The sequence below is a fragment of the Petaurus breviceps genome, unplaced genomic scaffold (genome assembly GCF_028583685.1).
Source record: "Petaurus breviceps papuanus isolate PSGF00001 unplaced genomic scaffold, PetGlider_PUasm1.0 90845, whole genome shotgun sequence".
NCBI lineage: Eukaryota > Metazoa > Chordata > Mammalia > Diprotodontia > Petauridae > Petaurus > Petaurus breviceps.
The window spans coordinates 2,338,298-2,357,403 of NW_027187359.1; the positions used below are offsets into that span (position 1 = coordinate 2,338,298).

The following is a 19,106-nucleotide window of genomic DNA, read 5'->3' on the forward strand; positions in this document are numbered from 1 at the left end:
AGGTAAAATATACATTAAAAGGCTCTAAGACAACAAGTCTCAAAGGTATTATTTTATGCCTGGAGATGGAAGGCAGTGAGAGAAATAGTAAGAAGGTCAGTTTGGCTAGACTATAAAGGACAAGGATGAGGAGTAATGTATAATAAGGCTGGAAAGGAAGGTTGAGACCAGATTGTTAGGGACTTTGGAAGTCACCCAGAGGAGTTTATACTTTATCCTGTGCTTTGTCCTTTGTTTTTGAAGAGGACCAATGATATCACAGGTGATGGTTTGTGTGTGAATTAGATTTAAGTGAGGCAGAGTTGCATAAAGTCATCAGCCTCACTCTCTCTTCCTGAGTTGTCAAAGTGCAGTGACAGGACAAAAGTCAGGACAACTGGTGATGGCCTAAGATGACCAAAGCACCAATCTCTCCATAGTGCCTGCTTCTTGAAGCCACAGGTGAGAGTTAGGTGAATCAGGTGGTCACCAAAGGCGGATGAGAGCCCCGAAAAGGGCTCAACAAGCCCCCACAGCAGAGGTGCTAGTCTTCCTGGACATGCCAACTTTAGGAAGCCACTGCAGTTTAATGAGTAGGGGAGTGACATTGTCTCACTTAACACCTAAAGAAAATAACTTAGGCACCCATGTGAAGGATGGACTGGAGAGGTGAGAGAAAAGGAAGGGAGACCAATTAGGAAGTCATTGAAATAATCTAAGCAAGAAGGTGATGAAAACCTGAACTATGATGATGGCTGAGTAAGAAGTGTGAAAAGAATGCTTTATTGTATTATTTGGAAAACTTATTAATTATTATACTGTTTAAATCTAATTTTATGTAATTAGAGGTTGTTTGCCCCCAGATTGCAATAATTCTCTAAGAATGCCAGAGATAACTTCAAGGACTTTGTGTTCCCCCAACTTTGAAGCCACCTAAAACATTCTTGATTTGGGTTACCACACCCAGGACTTGTGTGGGGTCCACCTGAGCTTGCAGTTTTGGTTCCCTTTGTATTTCGGCTTTGCCCAAATTTTATTTACATCTACTCACATCCATCTCAATCTATGTTGCCTTCTCAACAAAATTGTTTAACTGAAGTGTACGTGATTTGTGCATCACATGGTTTCTTTTCTTCCTTATTGGAATCAGTCATAAATACTGATTAAATAAATTCTATTATGAAATTTTGCTACTGAGTTTGTCTCCTAGAAGGAGAGCTGGATGGGACTTTGGAGGTTATCTAGGACAACCTCCTGGGGCAGCTAGATGGCAAAGCAGCAAAAATACTGGAGTGGTTTGCCCTTTCCAACTCCAGCTTATTTTACAGATGAGGAAACTGAGGCCAACAGGGTTAAGTGACTTTCCCAGGGTCACATAGCTAATAAATGTCTGAGATGGGATTTGAGTTTGGGTCTTCCTGACTGCAGGCCCAGTGCTCTAACCATTATACCACCTAGCTGCCCCATGGAGGTGGGACTAGATAACCTCAAAAGCCCCTTCCAGCTTTCCTTCTATGAGACAAACTGTTATTTCAATACCTATTGACTTTCTTCAGTGTGTTCTCTCTGACCCATTCATTCTGTGCTGATTTTCTCTACTTTGGACTGTTGTTACAAACGTCTTTCCCTGCTTGGATTTCGTTACCCCATGAACCCTGGCTCAACCCAATATCTTGTTTACTCTCTCAGATAATAATAGCTGACATGTATATAGCACTTTAAAGTTTACAAAACACTTAATGGAAGTTTCATTTGATCCTCACAACAGCACTATGAGATAGAGACTCCAGGCATTATCCTCATTTTACAGAAGACGAAGAGGAAACAGAGACTGAATAAGCTACTTGCTCATGTGAGGTCACATAGCTACTAACAAGCATCTTTGAAGCACCTCTGGTTTGCCTGGTATTTTGTAAATATTATCTCTTTTGATATTCACAACATGCCTGGGAGGTAGGTACTATTATGAATTTCCATCTTAGAGTTGAGGAAACTAAAGCAGATAGAGGGTTAAGGGACTTGCCCAGGGTTACATAGCTAATAAGTGTCTGAGGTCAGATTGGAACTTCGGTTTTACTGACTCCTGGCTCAGAACTCTATCTACTGTACCACCTTGCTGCCTCCAGAATCCCCAGCTCTGCTCATTCCACTTGTAGTATTTTTTCCACCAGATAACGTTGCCTCTGAAGTTACACCATCTTTCCCTTAAATTCTTCTAATTACTGCTAAGCAAATCACTACCGGGATTGGGCACTCATTCCATGAAGATTGTGGATCTAGTAGAAGGTTCATGGATGACCATTCCCAACCTGTGGCTTCCTTGGCAATTAAAGGACAATTTTTCGCAAGGTTCCTGTTGATCTCAGTTGGTCCATCAGTTTTTCCTGATGGTCAAAATTAAGTTCAAAGTAAATTATTCCTACTTTGTTATTTCCTCTGATTTTTGAAAGATGAAACTGCCAACAACAAGAATCTATCAGTGTAATGAGACTTCCAGCAGATATCTGTAAAATCGAAGTGCCCAATTCCTATGCTGAACACTATTCATAGGGTCATAGATACATAACACTGGAAGGGGTTAGAGGTCACCTAGTTTATTAAGAAAAAAAAAATAAAACAACCCAGACCTGTAATTTCTTTGGTTTAGGGAACCAGGTAAGGTAACTCTAGTTGACCAAGGAAGATACACACAGGTTCTGAAATTCATAGTTTTAGAGAGCTCCCTGGGCACTAAGAGATTAAGTGACATGTGTTGGATCTCCCAGTCAGTGTGTGCCGGAGGCAGGATTTTGAGTTCAAGTCTTCCTAGCTCTGGTGATAGCTCTATATAATCAGCCAGGCTCCTCTAGTCCATTAGAAACCATAGAATAGAGCTTTTGTGTGTATCATCTTTAGACCCAAGTTCAGATCCAGTCTCATACATTTATTAGCCATGTGACCCTGGGCAAGTCACTTAACTTCTGTCTATTTCAGTTTCCTCAACAGTAAAATGGGATAATAATGGCACCTACCTTTTAGAGTTGTTGCAAGAATTAAAGGGGGATAATATCTGTAAAGTACTTACTTAGGACAGAGCATGCCACACAATAGGTGCTTAATAGATGAATATTTCTTTCCCTTTTTCCTTTCAAGGTGAGTGTGTGTATATGTGTGTGTGTGTGTAAAGTTGGGGGTTGGGGTTGGGTAGTATTTAAGGTTTGGCTATGACTGATTAATTATCAATATTTGCTTTCAAGTACTTTGAACATTTTTCCTATCAAGTTGACATTTTTTTTAAAGAAGGGTTTGTTTAGCTAAACTTTGTTACAGAGTAGGCACTTAACGAATGGTTGTTGAATGAATGTGATAATCTTTGTGGAGTATGGAGGTCAAATTAGTGAGCTTGCTTTAAATACTTTCATTTGTCACTTAGTCCCTAAGAGGCCAGTAAGATCCAAGTGGTACTATCCTCATTTGAAGTAGAAAATGTAAAGTACAGAGAGGTCAATCAGTTTTCTCAAGATCAATATTCTTAAACCAACATTAAGCACCTATTCTGACTCGGCCCCATTCTTGTTCAAGTTTGATTCTGAAACACTGACAATGAAGATCAGGGGAGGGGAACCTGTGTCCTTGAGGCCACGTGTGGCCTTCTAGGTCTTCAATTGCGACCCTTTTACTGAATCTAAACTTCACAGAACAAGATAAATACAAATGGTTACTTATTCAAAAAGTATTAATAGTATTAGTTGCAGCCTTAGAAGTATTAGTAGCTCATGTGTCCATTCATGACACTTTCCACCCAGAACCTCAAAGAAAACTTGTCCATCTGCAGAAGGGTGAGCTGAAACAGAGAAGGGCTAATAAGTGGTACAATGTGTCATTACAGGTAAGAGTTCAATCCAGGAGTTTTACTGTTATACTCCATGGAAAAAGCTTGCAAACTGTGCATGTAGGATATTTTCAGAAAATAGGTCATTTAACAAAGGTTCTGTCATCTCATAGGCCAGGGACTGCTTTATGGGAGATCTCCAGGTTTCAGAAAGTTGTATTGCAGAGAGAGATCCTCAATGTGCAAAAAAGTGTCTGGTTGAGATTAATTAGTAAAGAGTTTAGAAAACAGGATTGTTTTGTGGAATTTCACTGAATTCTTTGCCAAGTTGGGGTGGAATTTCTTAATTTCCTCTTCTCCAAACCTGACTATAACAATGAAAGTTCAATTCTCACCCTATCCTCCTGCCCCCTAAAGAGTAATACTTTTTTTTTTAAGCAAGTGGGGTTAAGTAACTTGCTCAAGGTTACACGGCCAGTTATTTCTGGGTGTGGTGAGAGTAATACTTTTATCCCCAACTAATTTTCTGTTAGCAACCAAATTTTATTCCAAATCCCACCTATCCTTTAAAAACAACCCAAAAAACCCCATAGCTCTCCACCTTCCTACCCAAGGACTTAAAAGACTGCAGAGTTGTCAGAGGCCTTAGAGAGCATCTTAGCCCAAGCCCTTTACCACAGATGGGAAAACGAGGCCCAGAAAGACAAAGGGACACCCAGAGTAGCAGAGGCCCTCTATCTCCATATCCAGCTCTCTTTCCACAAGATCCACCTTGCTTCCCCAGCCACAGATTTTTTTTTAAGGATTTCTTTTTAATTTCGAATCAAAACGACTAAACGACTAGTTTATTTTCCACCTAAATTTCAGGTCCTTCTCTTACCCCTTTCAAAGTATTTGATGCAAGAGAGAAAAATTGTACATAAAAGCAACCAGGAAGCCTTAAGAAAACCCCCCAAACCAGTCTCTTCAGCATGCCTCTCAGCAGTAATTTGTATTTGCATTCCCCTTTTAATTCACTTAACGAGCCTGTTAGTCCCAAGTGTCGCGCTTTACACAGGGTAACCCTGGAGAATCCACTCCCAGAGGGCCAGGCTAGATGTACAGGCTGTTCTTAGCGGAGTTATTCCTCTCAACTTGTCTGTCTGCTTCGACCTTGACAAACTGACCTTGGGCCTGGTGCCTCAGTTGCCCCCTCTGCAAAATGGGGAGACGAATCGCCATGGCTTCCTAGCTAAATGTTACCCTATTCCTCTGTCCTCAACCCTTCGAGACTCTCCTTTTTTCTCCTTCGTCTTTACTCCTTTTTCCACCACCCCAATCCATCCTCCAACTCCCCAGCTCCCGGCCCGCCCAGTGCAGCAGCAGCAGCCGCAGCCGCAGCCGCAGCCGCAGCAGCGCAGCGCGAGGGCCCGCGGGCGGGAACATTCTTTCCGTCCATCAGCGGCTACCCGCCCCGCCCCTTCGGAGACGCCCTCACTCTACCTTCCTCCCACCACTTCTCGCCCATTGGTCTATGGTGCTATCGCTCAAGCTGGACAGCGGCCTTTATTGGCGAAGACGTCTGTGGCGCGTCAGGCGGGTGGGTGGGGCTCAGATCCCGTATAAAAAAGGCGGGGCGGCCACGCTCGCGCCGCTTTGCAGACGCCGCCACCCGGAGTCCTCGTCTTGGTTCCGTCCGCTGGACGCCGATCCCCGCCGCTTCTTCCTCTGCCGTCGCGCCCAGCCCCGGCATCTGTGGCCATGGCCAATCCTATCGTGTACTTCGACATCGCCGTCGATAACGAGCCCCTGGGCCGGATTACTTTCGAGGTGAAAGGCGACAGGACTGATGGATGGGTGTGGGGGCGGGATGGGCTGAGGTTGGGGGCCGTGGACCCACCGCCTTGCTTCTCTGGTTGACTGACCCGAGGGACCTGCAGGCTGCCCCGCCCGGCCTTCTAGTCCAGGTCTCGTCACTCGAGCCGCTGGGGCGGAGGAGAGGGGCCGCCTCGGGGCGAAGAACGGGAGGGTGGTGGCGGCCGCAGCGGCGCCATTTCCTTTGCACCCTGTAGGGGCCATTTTGGAAGGCGGGCGGGCAGCGAGGGAGAGGACTGAAGAGGGGGGCGGCTGGGGGCGGCGGGGCAGACAAAGGCGGGCGGGTGGCCGGGCTTGGGCTGGGTGGGGGTTGGGAGGGTGGAGAGTGGGGGCGGGGCGCGGGGGGAAGGGGCGCGATCGCGAGGCAGCCGCAGTCCGCGCGCGCCGCCCCAACCCCCTCCCGCACGTGGCGCAGCCTAACGGGGTAATGGGGGGAGGGGTGCGGCAAAGGGAGGGAGGCCCGGCCGGGCGCGCCTTCTAGCCTGCTGGAGCGCCCACCTGCCGCGGGCGCTTGGCCCCCCCCCCCCCTCCACGTGGCTTGCGGGCCGCAGCTCCCTTGGGCCTCGGCCCTCAGCGCACGTGCTCCGGGGGAGCCCCCGAGCCGGCGCCGTGCCCGGCAGCCACTTCACTCCCAGAGCCGGGGCTGAAATTCTTGGCCCCTTGGAGGCATTTTTAATGGAACATTGGCCTTATAGACCAGTGGCGGCATCTCCCCGGAGGGCCTTGTGGAAAAGAAAGCTTGCTTTTTTATTGTAATCAGTTCTTGTAATTTTAAAATCACATGCAGGGAAACGCCCCACCAGTCTGCTTCTGGCCTCTGAAGGGTGGGGAATGACTTCTGGCTTTTCTTTTGGGAGAGATAATGCCAAATTGCTCCAGTAGATCTGTTTCGGGGAGGGTGTGCAAATCTGAGTAGTTTACCTTATGCATGAATGGTTATCTCTGTGGAAGATTACTAAAAACCGAAGGTGCCTTCTCTATAGATTTACATTAAATACTAGAAACCTAGTTTAATAACTTACAGCTTCAGTTGTCCCGGGGCTACTTCCAAAACAGATTCCATTTAGAAACAAAAATAATTTTTCTAGAAACGAATGCTAAATAGATTTTCAGTTGGTAACCTTGTTACAGCAAACATTTTGTTTATTCACACCTAGGGCTTTTCCTCTGCAGCAAAAATTGGTGGTGACTGTTAATGGTGGGAGGAGCTCTCCTCCAAGGCCTTCCTTCCCGCAGTGGGTTAGTGGGCAGGTTTAAGCCGAGGTTACCAATGAAAATGAAGCATGGTGGTTGAATGTAGCTTTTGAGAATCAGCCATTTCAGGAAGATAAAAAGCAAAGGTTATGTTTCAGCAAATTTTCTAGAACTTCATAGTTTTTTATTTTAACTCCAGAAGATTAGTAGGGTTTTAATTTTCATAATTTTGGATCATTTTCTTAAAAATTATTTTTAGAAACATACAGAGAAATACAAGTCGGAATTCTAAACCACTGTATTCTGAACCTCAGTGAGGTTATTTAAAGGTTAAAATTGTCCAGAGTCTCCAGTAAGGAAACTGGAACTATACATTCTAACCCAGGTATTTGAAACATCGGTTTTTATCCAGTGATAAGATATTTGATGAAATGAAACTGCAGTTCAAGTATTTTTAAGTAAAGCACTTAACAAATTTCAGTTGAACAGTATTGTATTGAAACGTTATAGGAACTTTTAAAAAATTAAGGAAATAAAAAGAAAACTCTAGGGGACCAAAGAATTTAGGTCCTCTATTGCAAATAATCCTGCAAGAAGCAGAACTTGACCTTTTATATCCTATAATAACGGCAAGTGAGGTATTCTGATAATTTGATTATTGATCATGGATAGACCCTAATAAACTAGGGTAATAGGGATTATATTTTGTGAACTGAGTCAAGATCTTAAAGGCTTACTTGAGTCAGTATCATGGAGGCAAAGAATCAATAATATGCAAGTCTTGGATCAGATAAAATGGGTTGTCATAGAGCAAGCTGCTTAGGTTTTTTAAATAGCTTACAGCTGGAAATTAAATTTCATATGATCTATTTTCTGGATCTTAATTTTTTAAGCAGGCACTTAGCACTTCATTAGATAGGGAACTGACACTTTCTATAATCCTAGATTACTTAGGGCTCAGTAAGCTCCTCTAAACCATGAAAGAAGATCTTTTAACAGACAACTGAGGTAGTAGCAATTTCATTAGCAGTGAATGAGCCGTGCCATGTCCCTCGGCATGCAAGTGTAGTTCTAGGCATACACCCCTGCACATGCCATTCTTCAGGATTAGTGTTCTGGTATTTAGCCTGAAGTTGTAGGAGAGGATGAAGTATAAAACAAAGTTGTATCTAATAGGTGATACTGTAGGTGTGGTGCTCTCCTTTTTTAAAGGGTGGGGGGGGGAGGAATGTGACCTTAAAGGCACTTTCCAGAAAGCTTCCTCTCACTATTTCAGATGTTACTTGTTCCAGATTCTTGGCACATATTTGGATCTCAAGTTGCTTAAACCTAACACCAGAGGACTCTTAAATATGGAAACAAAACTTTTAGAACCTTGTTAGGGTTTGTTAATAAAAATTGTTCATGTAAAAATATACCTTTGAGAATGATTCATACCTATCGCCAATGGCAGATTTAAGGGTGGATACTGAAAAGCAATCTTATGTTTAAATGGAAACAACTAATCAAGTGTCATTTTTTTTCTTTCAGCTCTTTGCAGACAAGGTTCCAAAGACAGCAGGTTGGTGGTTGTTTTTTAAGTTGTCTTTTAAGTGCTCTTAATTTAGCTTTGTTTTTTAGTATTACATTTTCTCCATTCTGTTCTTTTGTAGAAAACTTCCGTGCTCTGAGCACTGGAGAGAAGGGATTTGGTTACAAGGGATCCTGCTTCCACAGAATCATTCCTGGGTTCATGTGCCAGGTATGGAGCATAGTGATTTCTACCAGGATATATCCTTCAACTTTGTGCCCATACTTAGGGAAGGATTCAGCCAGAATGTCGGTGTTCAGTGAATGAACTTCTGCTCTCTAAGTTACCAGTAAATATGCCAGCCTCATTCTGTATTTGATGGGATTCTTACTTTTAGGGTGGTGACTTCACACGCCATAATGGCACTGGTGGCAAGTCTATCTATGGGGAGAAATTTGCTGATGAGAACTTCATCATGAAGCATACTGGTCCTGGCATCTTGTCCATGGCAAATGCTGGACCCAACACAAATGGCTCCCAGTTTTTCATCTGTACTGCTAAGACTGATTGGTAAGTACTAAACAAAGTTGAACTGAAGAAGTGGAGGAAATAGCACTAGCAATTTGAAGCATCAGAGGTATAATTTCTATGGGCACTATTAACAAAGATAAAGGAGACCTTTGCCAGCTATGCGGACTCATTTTGGTTTGAATGAAAAGAACACTGGACTTGAATCAGAAGAACCTAGGTTCTGATCTTGGCTCTGGGCACTACTGTGTACCTTTGGGGCAAGTTTCAAACTATTCCCTTGAGGGGCCTTAGTTTCCTCTAAATGAGGGGGTTAGACTAGATAATTTCTTTGGGTATCATCCAGCTCTAACAAAATCCCTGTTAACACAGCCTGATAAATTTTAGCCCAAGATATCTTAATACTTGGTTCCTAGCCCGAGTGACCTTTCTGATCTAATTGGCATTTGATTTGTTGGTCCTTTTTAGGTTTCCATTTAAAACTTAAGACTCCTGAACTAACAGCAGTTGGAGAAAATTTACAATTGCAGTATGCACCCTTTTGACTGGCTCATAGTAATCTTTATGGTGTTTCCATTGCTTTTAGATAGAAGGTACGTTGTCCAGTGTTTATAGTAGTCAGTTGGTTAACTAGTATCAAAAGTTGGTGGCTTCTCTACAGTACTCGAATATAGGTCCTGTTCAGCCATCTATTGGGCATTGTAGCTGGCTTATGGTGGCGCAGCTGTTCTGATTCCTAGGCAACAAAGTGAATCAGTCATTATCTTACTTCATAATGATTCCTATTTATTCCCCTAGGTTGGATGGCAAGCATGTTGTCTTTGGCCAAGTGAAAGAAGGCATGAACATTGTGGAAGCCATGGAGCGTTTCGGGTCTCGGGATGGCAAGACCAGCAAGAAGATCACTATCGCTGATTGTGGACAGCTCTCATAAGTTTTTTTTGTTTTGTTTTTTGTCTTAACCATCAAATCATTCCTCTGTAGCCGGAGAGAGCACCCCCAAATCCTATCTGCTCTTATACCCTGTAATCCTTGTGCTCTCACTTGCTGCACTTCTCTTTGGATTTCACTTCCTTTTTCCTTCCACAAGTCTGGCTAGACAACAGAGTTAAGTTTATGATTATGAAATAAAAACTAAACTACACCTGAAGTCTCCTTTTTCTGAGTTGGTGAATGGGCAGATAAGTGTGTAGGTGGGCAGTGGGATTTTAATGCTGTTATTGTTTCCCAACTTTTTTAATTGAAAGCAAATGTGTTTCATTGAGCTCCTTTGCATAGCAATAGCTATGTCTTTAGTGTCATTGTGTCATTTACTAACATCTTAGCCAAAACAAAAGTTGATAATGGTGGTTAGAATTTGACTATAGAGTCAACTGCTTAGTAGCATCTAAGGAAGTTCATAAGATGTTCTAAATCTCCCCCATGTTATGCTATCTTATATGGATTATACATGTAAAATCATATTAAACATTTTTACCTGTTAATGATTTTGGGGCTGTTTACAGTCTCTAGGGGTAGCTAATTTGCACATTGAATATAGTTGATGCCTGAGACGAGTCAGGAAGACTTTCCAGAGTTCACTTGGGGCACCTAGCTATGTCACCACACAGCTCACATAATCCTGTTTTCCTCAGTCTCCTCATCTATAAAATTAACTGGAGAATGAAATGGTAAACTACTCCAGTGTTTTTGCAAAGAAAACCTCAAAAGGGGAAACAACTGAAAAAGTCACTGAACAAAAGTGCATCATGTTTCTGTCTGGGCCAAATCACAAGTTCAAGGTTCTTTTCCCTATGCATCAGGAACCACTTGTATTTGCCAGTTTTGAATTTGTTGCTACTATCTCAAGGACATCCAGTGGTTAATTAGAATTACTGTAACCTGTTCCTGGTTAGCCATCCTTAGCCCTTTTATCCTGGTAAGTTAACCTTAGTTTTTAAATCTGAAAAAAGTGAAACCTGCCATTAAATAGCAAAGCCTGTTCCATTGGAAGGGGTAGTGTGAGGGGACCATAGGGCTTCAGGAAATAGATCATGTTCTGGGACTAAGCTTTAGATATACCAATGGGTTTCATTAGTATGGCTGTTCAACCTTAGTTAATTTATTCCATGTGACTGCCAATGTCTTAAAGTAACCACTGCTGCTTCATTTTCCAGACCCCTGAAGGTGGATCTTTATCCTTATTACTGATCTTGTTCACTCCCAAGTTTGAAGGTTGGATATATCTTTTGTCTAATCAGTTTCCAAATCATGTTCATTATATCTGCAATTTTCTTCCCATAGGTAGGACAATAGCCTCTTACTGTCTATTTGCACAGCCTTCCAATCCATCCTTCCAACTATGGACAGATTAAACTTCCTTATGCACAGGTTATACCTATTAAAATCATCCACTCTTTAAAACTTGTCTGAAGTGCAATATCCAGAAACTAAATCCGTCATCCACCTGAGTCCATTAAGATCTTTATTCTTTTGCATCACATGTATTATATACCACTTATTCTGTTCCTCTTATGTACTTATGTGTATCTATGTACATTTCATACCCCCTAGTAGAATGTTTCATTAGAATTTATTGAAACGGGGGTGGCTAGGTGGTGCAGTGAGTAAATAGCACACAAAAAAACTAGCCAAGTAACCTTGGGCAAGTTACTTTACCCCAATTGCCCTCCAAAAGGCAAAAAAAAAAAAAAATTGAAACAATTTTTCCCTTTGTGCAATACAGTGCTCTACACACAGTGTCTAATATATGTTCAATTAAATTGAATGATAGCCTGATTTCTCCACCAGGCTTTTTCTCCTTTAATCTCCAGAAATAGAAATTCTCTGCTATATAAATCGTGATTTAAGTACCATTAGGTTCACATTTTTACTTCAAATGCATACACTTAAAAACAATGAAATTTATCTTCAGGCATTGTTTGGACATCACTGAACTGCTGAACACTTGGAATTTAGATATAAGAAATATGCTCTGAGTATTCAAAGGGAGAGATCATTTATAACTAGGTAAAGGCAACCAATGCTTGTATTGAAGATGATGAAGTTTAGAGAAATCTACAGCCAAGGCCAGATGTTTCTCTTACTTCACAGCCACATAAAAGATGAATTCCTCCTTATCATCTGCCCTAACCATGGCTGATCTCCCGTGACACTTCCATTCCTAGGCAGCTAGCCCCCTAGCCCTGACTAGTTCTAGTGTTCAGGAGCTTGGTTTCTCTTCTACACAGTCAAATTCCAGGTAAGCTCCTGCTCCCCCTCCTTCAACCTTTGCTCCAGTCATAATCATAATCATTTTCATTTATCATTTTGGAGATTATAGTTGGGGGTAAGAAGGACTGAAATCACAAAGTCCAGGAAACGACAGTGTTCCCAGATTCCTTCCTCTGTCCTTTCCTCCAGCTTCTACAGACTCCCAGGCAGGGTTTGTGCCTCCTAAAATAGAAAAGGATTTTGATCACTTGATCATAGATTTGCTGATGAATCATCAGTGTGAATAAAGTTCTGATCCATACATCAGACCTTGACTTAAAAACTAGGGCTTCTGGATGGTGTTCTCAAGAACATATGCATGGAGAATTGTGTAAAGACCTATTAACAGTCCTGAAAATGAGGCTTACCTTACCTAATTCCAATACTTCCAGGCTATCTTGCTCCCTCCCTTTAAAACCTCAGTATGAAAAGAACTAAGTCCACACTATTTCTCCTATACAATCCTAACTTCTCTCTCCAAGGTATAATAAGTATGCTATTTCTGACTAAGGCATTCATAGCCTCAGGACTCAGTTCTGCTGCCTTCAGTACCAACAATGCTGAGGCATCAAGGGGAGACTTCTAGGAGTGCTTGTGAGAGCTGAACCTCTTAACTGGGAAAACTCGAAGGAGCACAGGATGAGTGATGGAAAAGAATGATTTAGAGGCAAAGAAAATCTTTTGTATTAAAATTTTTTGTTATTTGTGTCCAGCTCTTTGTGACCCCATTTGAGGTTTTCTTAGAGATACTGGAGTGATTTGCCATTTTCTTCTCCAGCTCATTTTACAGATGGGGAAACTGAGGTAAAGGGGGTTTAATGACTTACCCAGAGTCACAAAACTAGTAAGTGTCTGAGGCTGGATTTGAACTCAGGAAGATGAGTCTTCCTGACCCCAGGTTGGACACTATCCACTGTGCCACCTAGCTGCCCCTGTATTGTAATAGTTGTGGATTATTAAAGCCTTAGAAAGGATCCCCAGTGGCCTCAAACTTATTTAACTTTCTATCATTTAAATCTATTTTTTTTACTGCTATTAGCTCAGTCTTTGTTTCTCAGTGCAAGGTTATCTGATTATATAGCCCTCTGAAAAAAGGTATGCATTATTTAATTTGGAGGGGGGGTAGTATTCAGCAGGTCAGGGAGTTTGAGATCCTTCATGGATGGATAGATGGATGAATGAATGAGTGAAAAAAGGTTTTTTGTCATTCAGTTTTATTTTCAGTTCCAAATTCTCTCCAATCTTCCCCACCCACTGAGAAGAAAAGAAAAAGAAAACCCATTACAAATACGTATAGTCATACAAAACAAATTTTCACAATGGCCATGTCCAAAGAAGAAAAGAAATATTTCAATCTGCTCTGAGTCTACCAGATTTCTATCTGAAGGTGAGTAGCATGTTTCTTGAGACATTTGAAACTGTGGTTGGATGTTTTGTTTATCAGAATTCCTAAGTTTGAAAAAGCATTATTTAAGAGCCTACTGTGTGTCAAGCACTGATGCTTCTTTTACATATGAGAAAACTAAAGCCCAATATTTATCCAAGTTAACTCTTGTCCTCACAGCTAGTGAGTGCTCAACTGATACTAGAATAGGATCCCTTAGCTCCCTTTTTTACATCAGAGTACTATGACATAAACATTATTGAGTGTATAACATAGTTAGATGGTGGGTTATAACAATATAGAATGTAAGCAATAATAAATAACTTACATTCATATAATGTTTCAAAGTTTGCAAATTGCTTTAGTCAACAGTCAATAAACACTGTGTCAGGTCCTGTACTAAGCACTAGGGATTCAAAGAAAGGCAAAAAGACAGTCCCTGCCCTCAAGGAACTCACAATCTAATGGAGGAAGACAGCATATAATTATGTAAGAAAATCATAACAACCCTGTGAGATGGGTCCATTTTACAGATGAGGAGACAGGCTTAGTGAGGTTAAGTTATTTGCCCATAGACTTATAGCTAGTAAATGTCAGAAGTAGGATTTGAACCCAGGTCCTTCTGATTCCAGGTCCAACATACTATCCACTAAACCAAAATCTTTGCCCCCAGGAATCAATAATTTCAATCAAGAATTCATTAAGGTGGTGGCTAGGTGTCACAGTGAATAAAGCAACCGGCCCTGGAGTCAGGAGGACCTGAGTTCAAATCCAGCCTCAGACACTTAACACAAAAACTAGCCGTGTGACTTTGGGCAAGTCACTTAACCCCAACTGCCCTACCTTCCCCCCTCCAAAGAGCAACAAAATAAAAAAATAAAAAAAAGAATCTATTAAGCTCCTTTGTAAACTACTTACTAAGGCATAGTGTTTAGTACATAGTAGGTGCTTAAATAATGCCTGTTCTGTTCCCTTTCACCTTCTATCTCTTAGACATACTAAGCTTGTACATTTTTTTTTTGTTATTGGAGGGCAATTGGGGTTAAGTGACTTGCCCAAAGTCACATGACTAGTAGACTAGCTAAGTGTGTCAAGTGTCTGAGGCTGGATTTGAACTCAGGTCCTCCTGACTCCAGGGCCAGTGCTCTTCACTGCGTCACCTAGCCGCCCCTAAGGTTGTACATTTTACACAATTAGGTGAATAAGATACCAAATCATATGTGTTTTATACACACACACACACACACACATTGCCTTGTGCTGGGACTGACCCAAGCAGTCCCCAGGTAGTTTAGGTCCAAAAAAGGAACAAAATAAGACACTTCTGGTCTGTCTTAGAGCAGGGAATGGATGTTCAGGCCAGGCAATGCCCTTGAGGCAGCTGAGTAAAGCTCTCAGGTGTCGCTTAGTTATCTTGCCATTCTGTCAGAAGCCTGTAGGAGAAGCTCTGGATAGACCCTCATCTGGGTTATTTTTGTATTCAAGTAGTCAGGAGCTATATTAATGACCACAGCCTTAATCCCTTGAGCCAATTAAATCTCAAAATCAATTTCTATATTTTTTAAGGAAAAACTAGCCTAATTTGCACAGGGAGGGGAGGGAGGGGAAGAGACTTAAGATAACACTCCTAGCACAGTAGGTGTTCTTGGTGAGTAACCCTAGCTATTGATCTTTTCCTTCCTGTAAAAAGACATACCAAAGTCTTTTAATAAAAACAAAAAACCAACCAACAAACAGTTGGCTAGATTCCACAATGTCATATGGGAGCCAGTCATCTTATATGGTCTGACACACATCTATCTTCATCATTGCCGTCATCATCATCATCATCAGTCGACAGAATTTACATAGCACTTTCAGGTTTGCAAAGGCCTTTACTAGCATTATCTCATTGGATCCTCACAATGACCCAGGGAGGTAGGTGCTGTTATCTCCCTTTACAGATAAGGAAATTGAGTCAGACAGCAGGGGAGTGACTTTCCAAGGGTCACAAAGTTAGACAACAAAGTATTTAGGGCCTGATTTGAACTCAGGTCTTCCTGACTCAAGTGCTCTACAAATTATACTACCTAGCTACATATATATAGAGATATGAATGTATGTATGTATGCAGAAAATAAAAATAAAGAATAAATACAAAGTGTTAAATACGAGGTAGTTTTAGATGGGAGGGCAAAATAGTTTGGGGTATTAGAAAGGGCTTTGTACACAAGGTGATACTTGAGTTACATATTTAAGGAAGAGTAGGAATTTATGTGTCAGAGGTTAGGCTACAGTGAATTCTATGTATAGAGGACTGCCATTGCAAAGGTATGGAGATAGGAGATGGCGGGTCCTTTGTGAGGAACAGAAGCCAGTTTGGATCACAGAGTGTAGGAGAGAAGCAATATATAACGAGGCTCCAAAGATGGTGAGCCATGGTTATAATAAGAATTCTAAAAGCTAAACAGAGGAGTTTATATTTTTTTCTAGAGGAAATAGGAAGATACCAGGTAGCTCAGTGGATAGAGCACTGGGCCTGGAGTCAGGAAGACCTGAGTTCAAAAAAGGCCTCAGACACTTACCGGTTGTATGACTTGTAAGTCATTTAACCTCTGTTTGCCTCAATCCTCTGGGGAAGGAAATGGGAAATCACTCCAGTGTCTTTGCCAAGAAAACCCCATGGACAGTATTGCCAAGCTCATGAAGTCGGAAATGAATTGAACAACAGCAAGAGTTCATTGAGCTAGAGAGTGACATGGTCATATCTGCACTTAAGGAAAGTTACTTAGACAGCGTGGAGAACAGACTGGACTGGAGAAAGATTTAAGGCAGGAAGAGCAGTTAGAAGTTTGTTAAAATAATCTAGGAGATGAGAGGTTATGAGGGCTTGAACTCAGGTGGTACCTGTGTGAATAGAGAAAAGGGGTTAGAGGCAAAAGAACATGAAGATAGAAACAGCAAGTTATAGAAAGTGATTAGAATGGGTATCGTATTGCTTGTCTTCTCAATTGGTGTGTGTGGAGGGACTGGATGGAGGGAGAGAATTTGGAACTTAAAATTTAAAGAAAAAGAATGTTTAAAAAAATAGAAAGTGATTAGACATGTGGGGTGAAGAAGAGTGAGGAGTTCAGAATAATGTCAAGGTTACAAACCTGGGAACTAGAAGAATAGTGGTACCCTTAACAGAAATATGAAAGAGGAAAGGTGGGTTGGTTTTGGACATGTTGAGTTTGAGATGTCTCTAAGTCACCCAGTAAGCAAATTATGATCCAACTCTGAAACTCGAGGGAGAGACCAGGGATAGATTTACAGATCTGTGAGTCATGGGCATAGAAAATATAATTAAACCATGGGAGTTGATGAGGTCACCAAGAGAGAGTGTAGAGAGGCAAGAGAACAGAGAAAAGGACATAGCCTTAGGAAACACCCACAGTTAGGGGGAATGATATGGATGATGGATGATGGGTGAATAAAAGAAGAGTGAGAAGTAGTGCTCAGACAAGTAGAAGGAGAACCCAGAAAGATTTAGTGTCATCACTTAAAGAGGAGAGGATGTCCAGGAGGAGATGGTGGTCAACACTGTCAAATGTGATAGATAGGGCCCGCAAGATTAGGACTGAGAAAAGATGTTTAACAATTAAGAGATCGCTGGTAACTTTGGATAGAGCATTTTCAGTTGAGTGATGAAAAGTCATATTATTGCAAAGTGTTGAGAAGTGAGTAAGTGTATCAGCAATGCCATATTCACAATGCCTATGGAGATTACAGATATGCTGATATAATTATCCATCACAAAATACATCATGCTTGCCATATGGGGGAATAAACTAGAAAATTTATTAAGATACCAAAAGACTGAGTCCCAAAACCAGAAAGTGAAAGCCATCAGAGTAGTTATGACATTGGCACAGGTAGATAAAGTAGAAAGCACCCACATTTTCAAGCCTTTAAAACAGAACAGGCTACCTCAGGCAAAGGTCCTCCTCTCCCCACTCACAGCAACCACCCAGCGTCTGGGAAGCGGGCTCCCAGCAGCTCCAGCCCCTGGCAGTCCTCAGCAGGAGTCCTTAGCAGAAATTCTGGCTAACTCAAAAAGGGCTTCGTGCTGCCGCTGCCTCTGCTGCTGCTGCCGCCGTCGCCAGCCACCGCAGGAACTCTAGTTTGGCTTCCGCTTCCTCTTGCTCCGCCCCTTCCTGCTACGTCAGCAAGTCCAATGGGGCATGGAAGATCTTTAAATCCCATAACCCTTACAATAAGAGAAGAGGAAGTGAAGGCAGAGAATGTAGACAACTTTTTCAGTTTGGTGGAGAAGGGAAGAGAAGACACAGAATAATATCTGTTTTTAATTTTTTTCCAATTTATTAATTTATTTTTAGTTTTCAACATTCACTTCCATAAGTTTTAAATTTTCTCACCCTAAGTGGGAGGTGGGATAGGAGGGAGGGAAATATAGTCAGTCTTTTACAATATTCGTAAAATATTTTGCATTAGCTACACATGTACAACCTATACTGAATTGCTTATATTCCCAGTAAGGGTGGGTGACAAGGGAGGAAGGGAATGAATCTGGAATTCAAAGTTTTAAAATCAAATGTTTAAAATATATATACATATACATAATTATTATTATTAATACTATTTTACATGTAATTGGGAAATAAGATATACAGGCGCTGGGGCATAGAGATCCACCATGCCCTACTGGAAAAGTCAAAGGTAGTATGGGAGAAGATATGGGAGAGAGCAGATTGGAGGAGGGGATATCCTGTGGGACTGCTATTTTGGGGTGGTAGGTAGGGGAAAAATAGGGAGAAAATTTGTAACTCAAAATCTGGTGGAAATGAATGATGTAAATCAGAAGTTAATAAAACATTTGAAAAATGAAAAAAAAAATTTCTCACCCTTACTGCACTCCCTCCCCTAGAGGGCATGCAATCTGATATAGGCTCTACACATACATTCCTATTAAATACATTTTCACATTAGTCATGTTGCATAGTAGAATTATAATGAATGGGAGAAACCATGAGAAAGAAAAACAAAACAAAAAAGAAAATAGTCTGCTTCACTCTGCATTCTGACTCGATAGTTCTTTCTCTGGATGTGGATGGCATTTTCCATCATGAGTCTTTTGGAGTTCTCTCATATCCTTGTATTGATGAGAAGCTCTAAGTCTATCAAAGTCAATCATTGCACACTATGGCTGTTACCGTGTATAATGTTCTTCTGGTTCTGCTCACCTCACTCAGCATCACTTCATATAAGTCTTTCCAGGTTTTTCTGAAGTCTACCTGTTCATCATTTCTTATAGCACAATAATACTCCATTACATTCATATACCACAACTTGTTCAGCCATTCCCCATTTGATGGTCATCCCCTCAGTTTCCAGTTTGGGGCCACCACAGAAAGAGCTACTATAAATATTTTTGTACATGTGTGTCCTTTTCACATTTTTATGATCTCTTTGGTATACAGTCCTAGAAACAGTATTGCTGGGTCAAAGGGTATGCACATTTTTATAGCCATAGGATAATATCTTGAGGTGATAGTATGATCCAGTGAAGGATTTTTTAAGGTAGGGAATCTTGGGCATGCTTGAAGGAAAGGAAA

The 19,106-nt window shown here is 41.5% G+C and overlaps 1 protein-coding gene across 3 annotated transcripts in view; it reads left to right on the top strand.

Moving 5' to 3' along the window:
* The first annotated feature begins 5,388 nt into the window (after positions 1-5,388).
* PPIA (peptidylprolyl isomerase A) overlaps positions 5,389-19,106 on the top strand; it is a 194,292-nt gene continuing 180,574 nt past the window's right edge. For 2 of the 3 annotated variants that reach the window (XM_069071896.1, XM_069071894.1), the window contains exons 1-2: positions 5,389-5,599; positions 8,369-8,399. In XM_069071896.1, the coding sequence (XP_068927997.1) occupies positions 5,531-5,599; positions 8,369-8,399 (100 nt within the window). In that variant the 5' untranslated portion in view covers positions 5,389-5,530. Of the gene's footprint in view, positions 5,600-8,368; positions 8,400-8,490; positions 8,580-8,745; positions 8,919-9,674; positions 10,027-19,106 lie in introns of those variants that run through there. The other variant, XM_069071895.1, reaches the window with a different exon arrangement.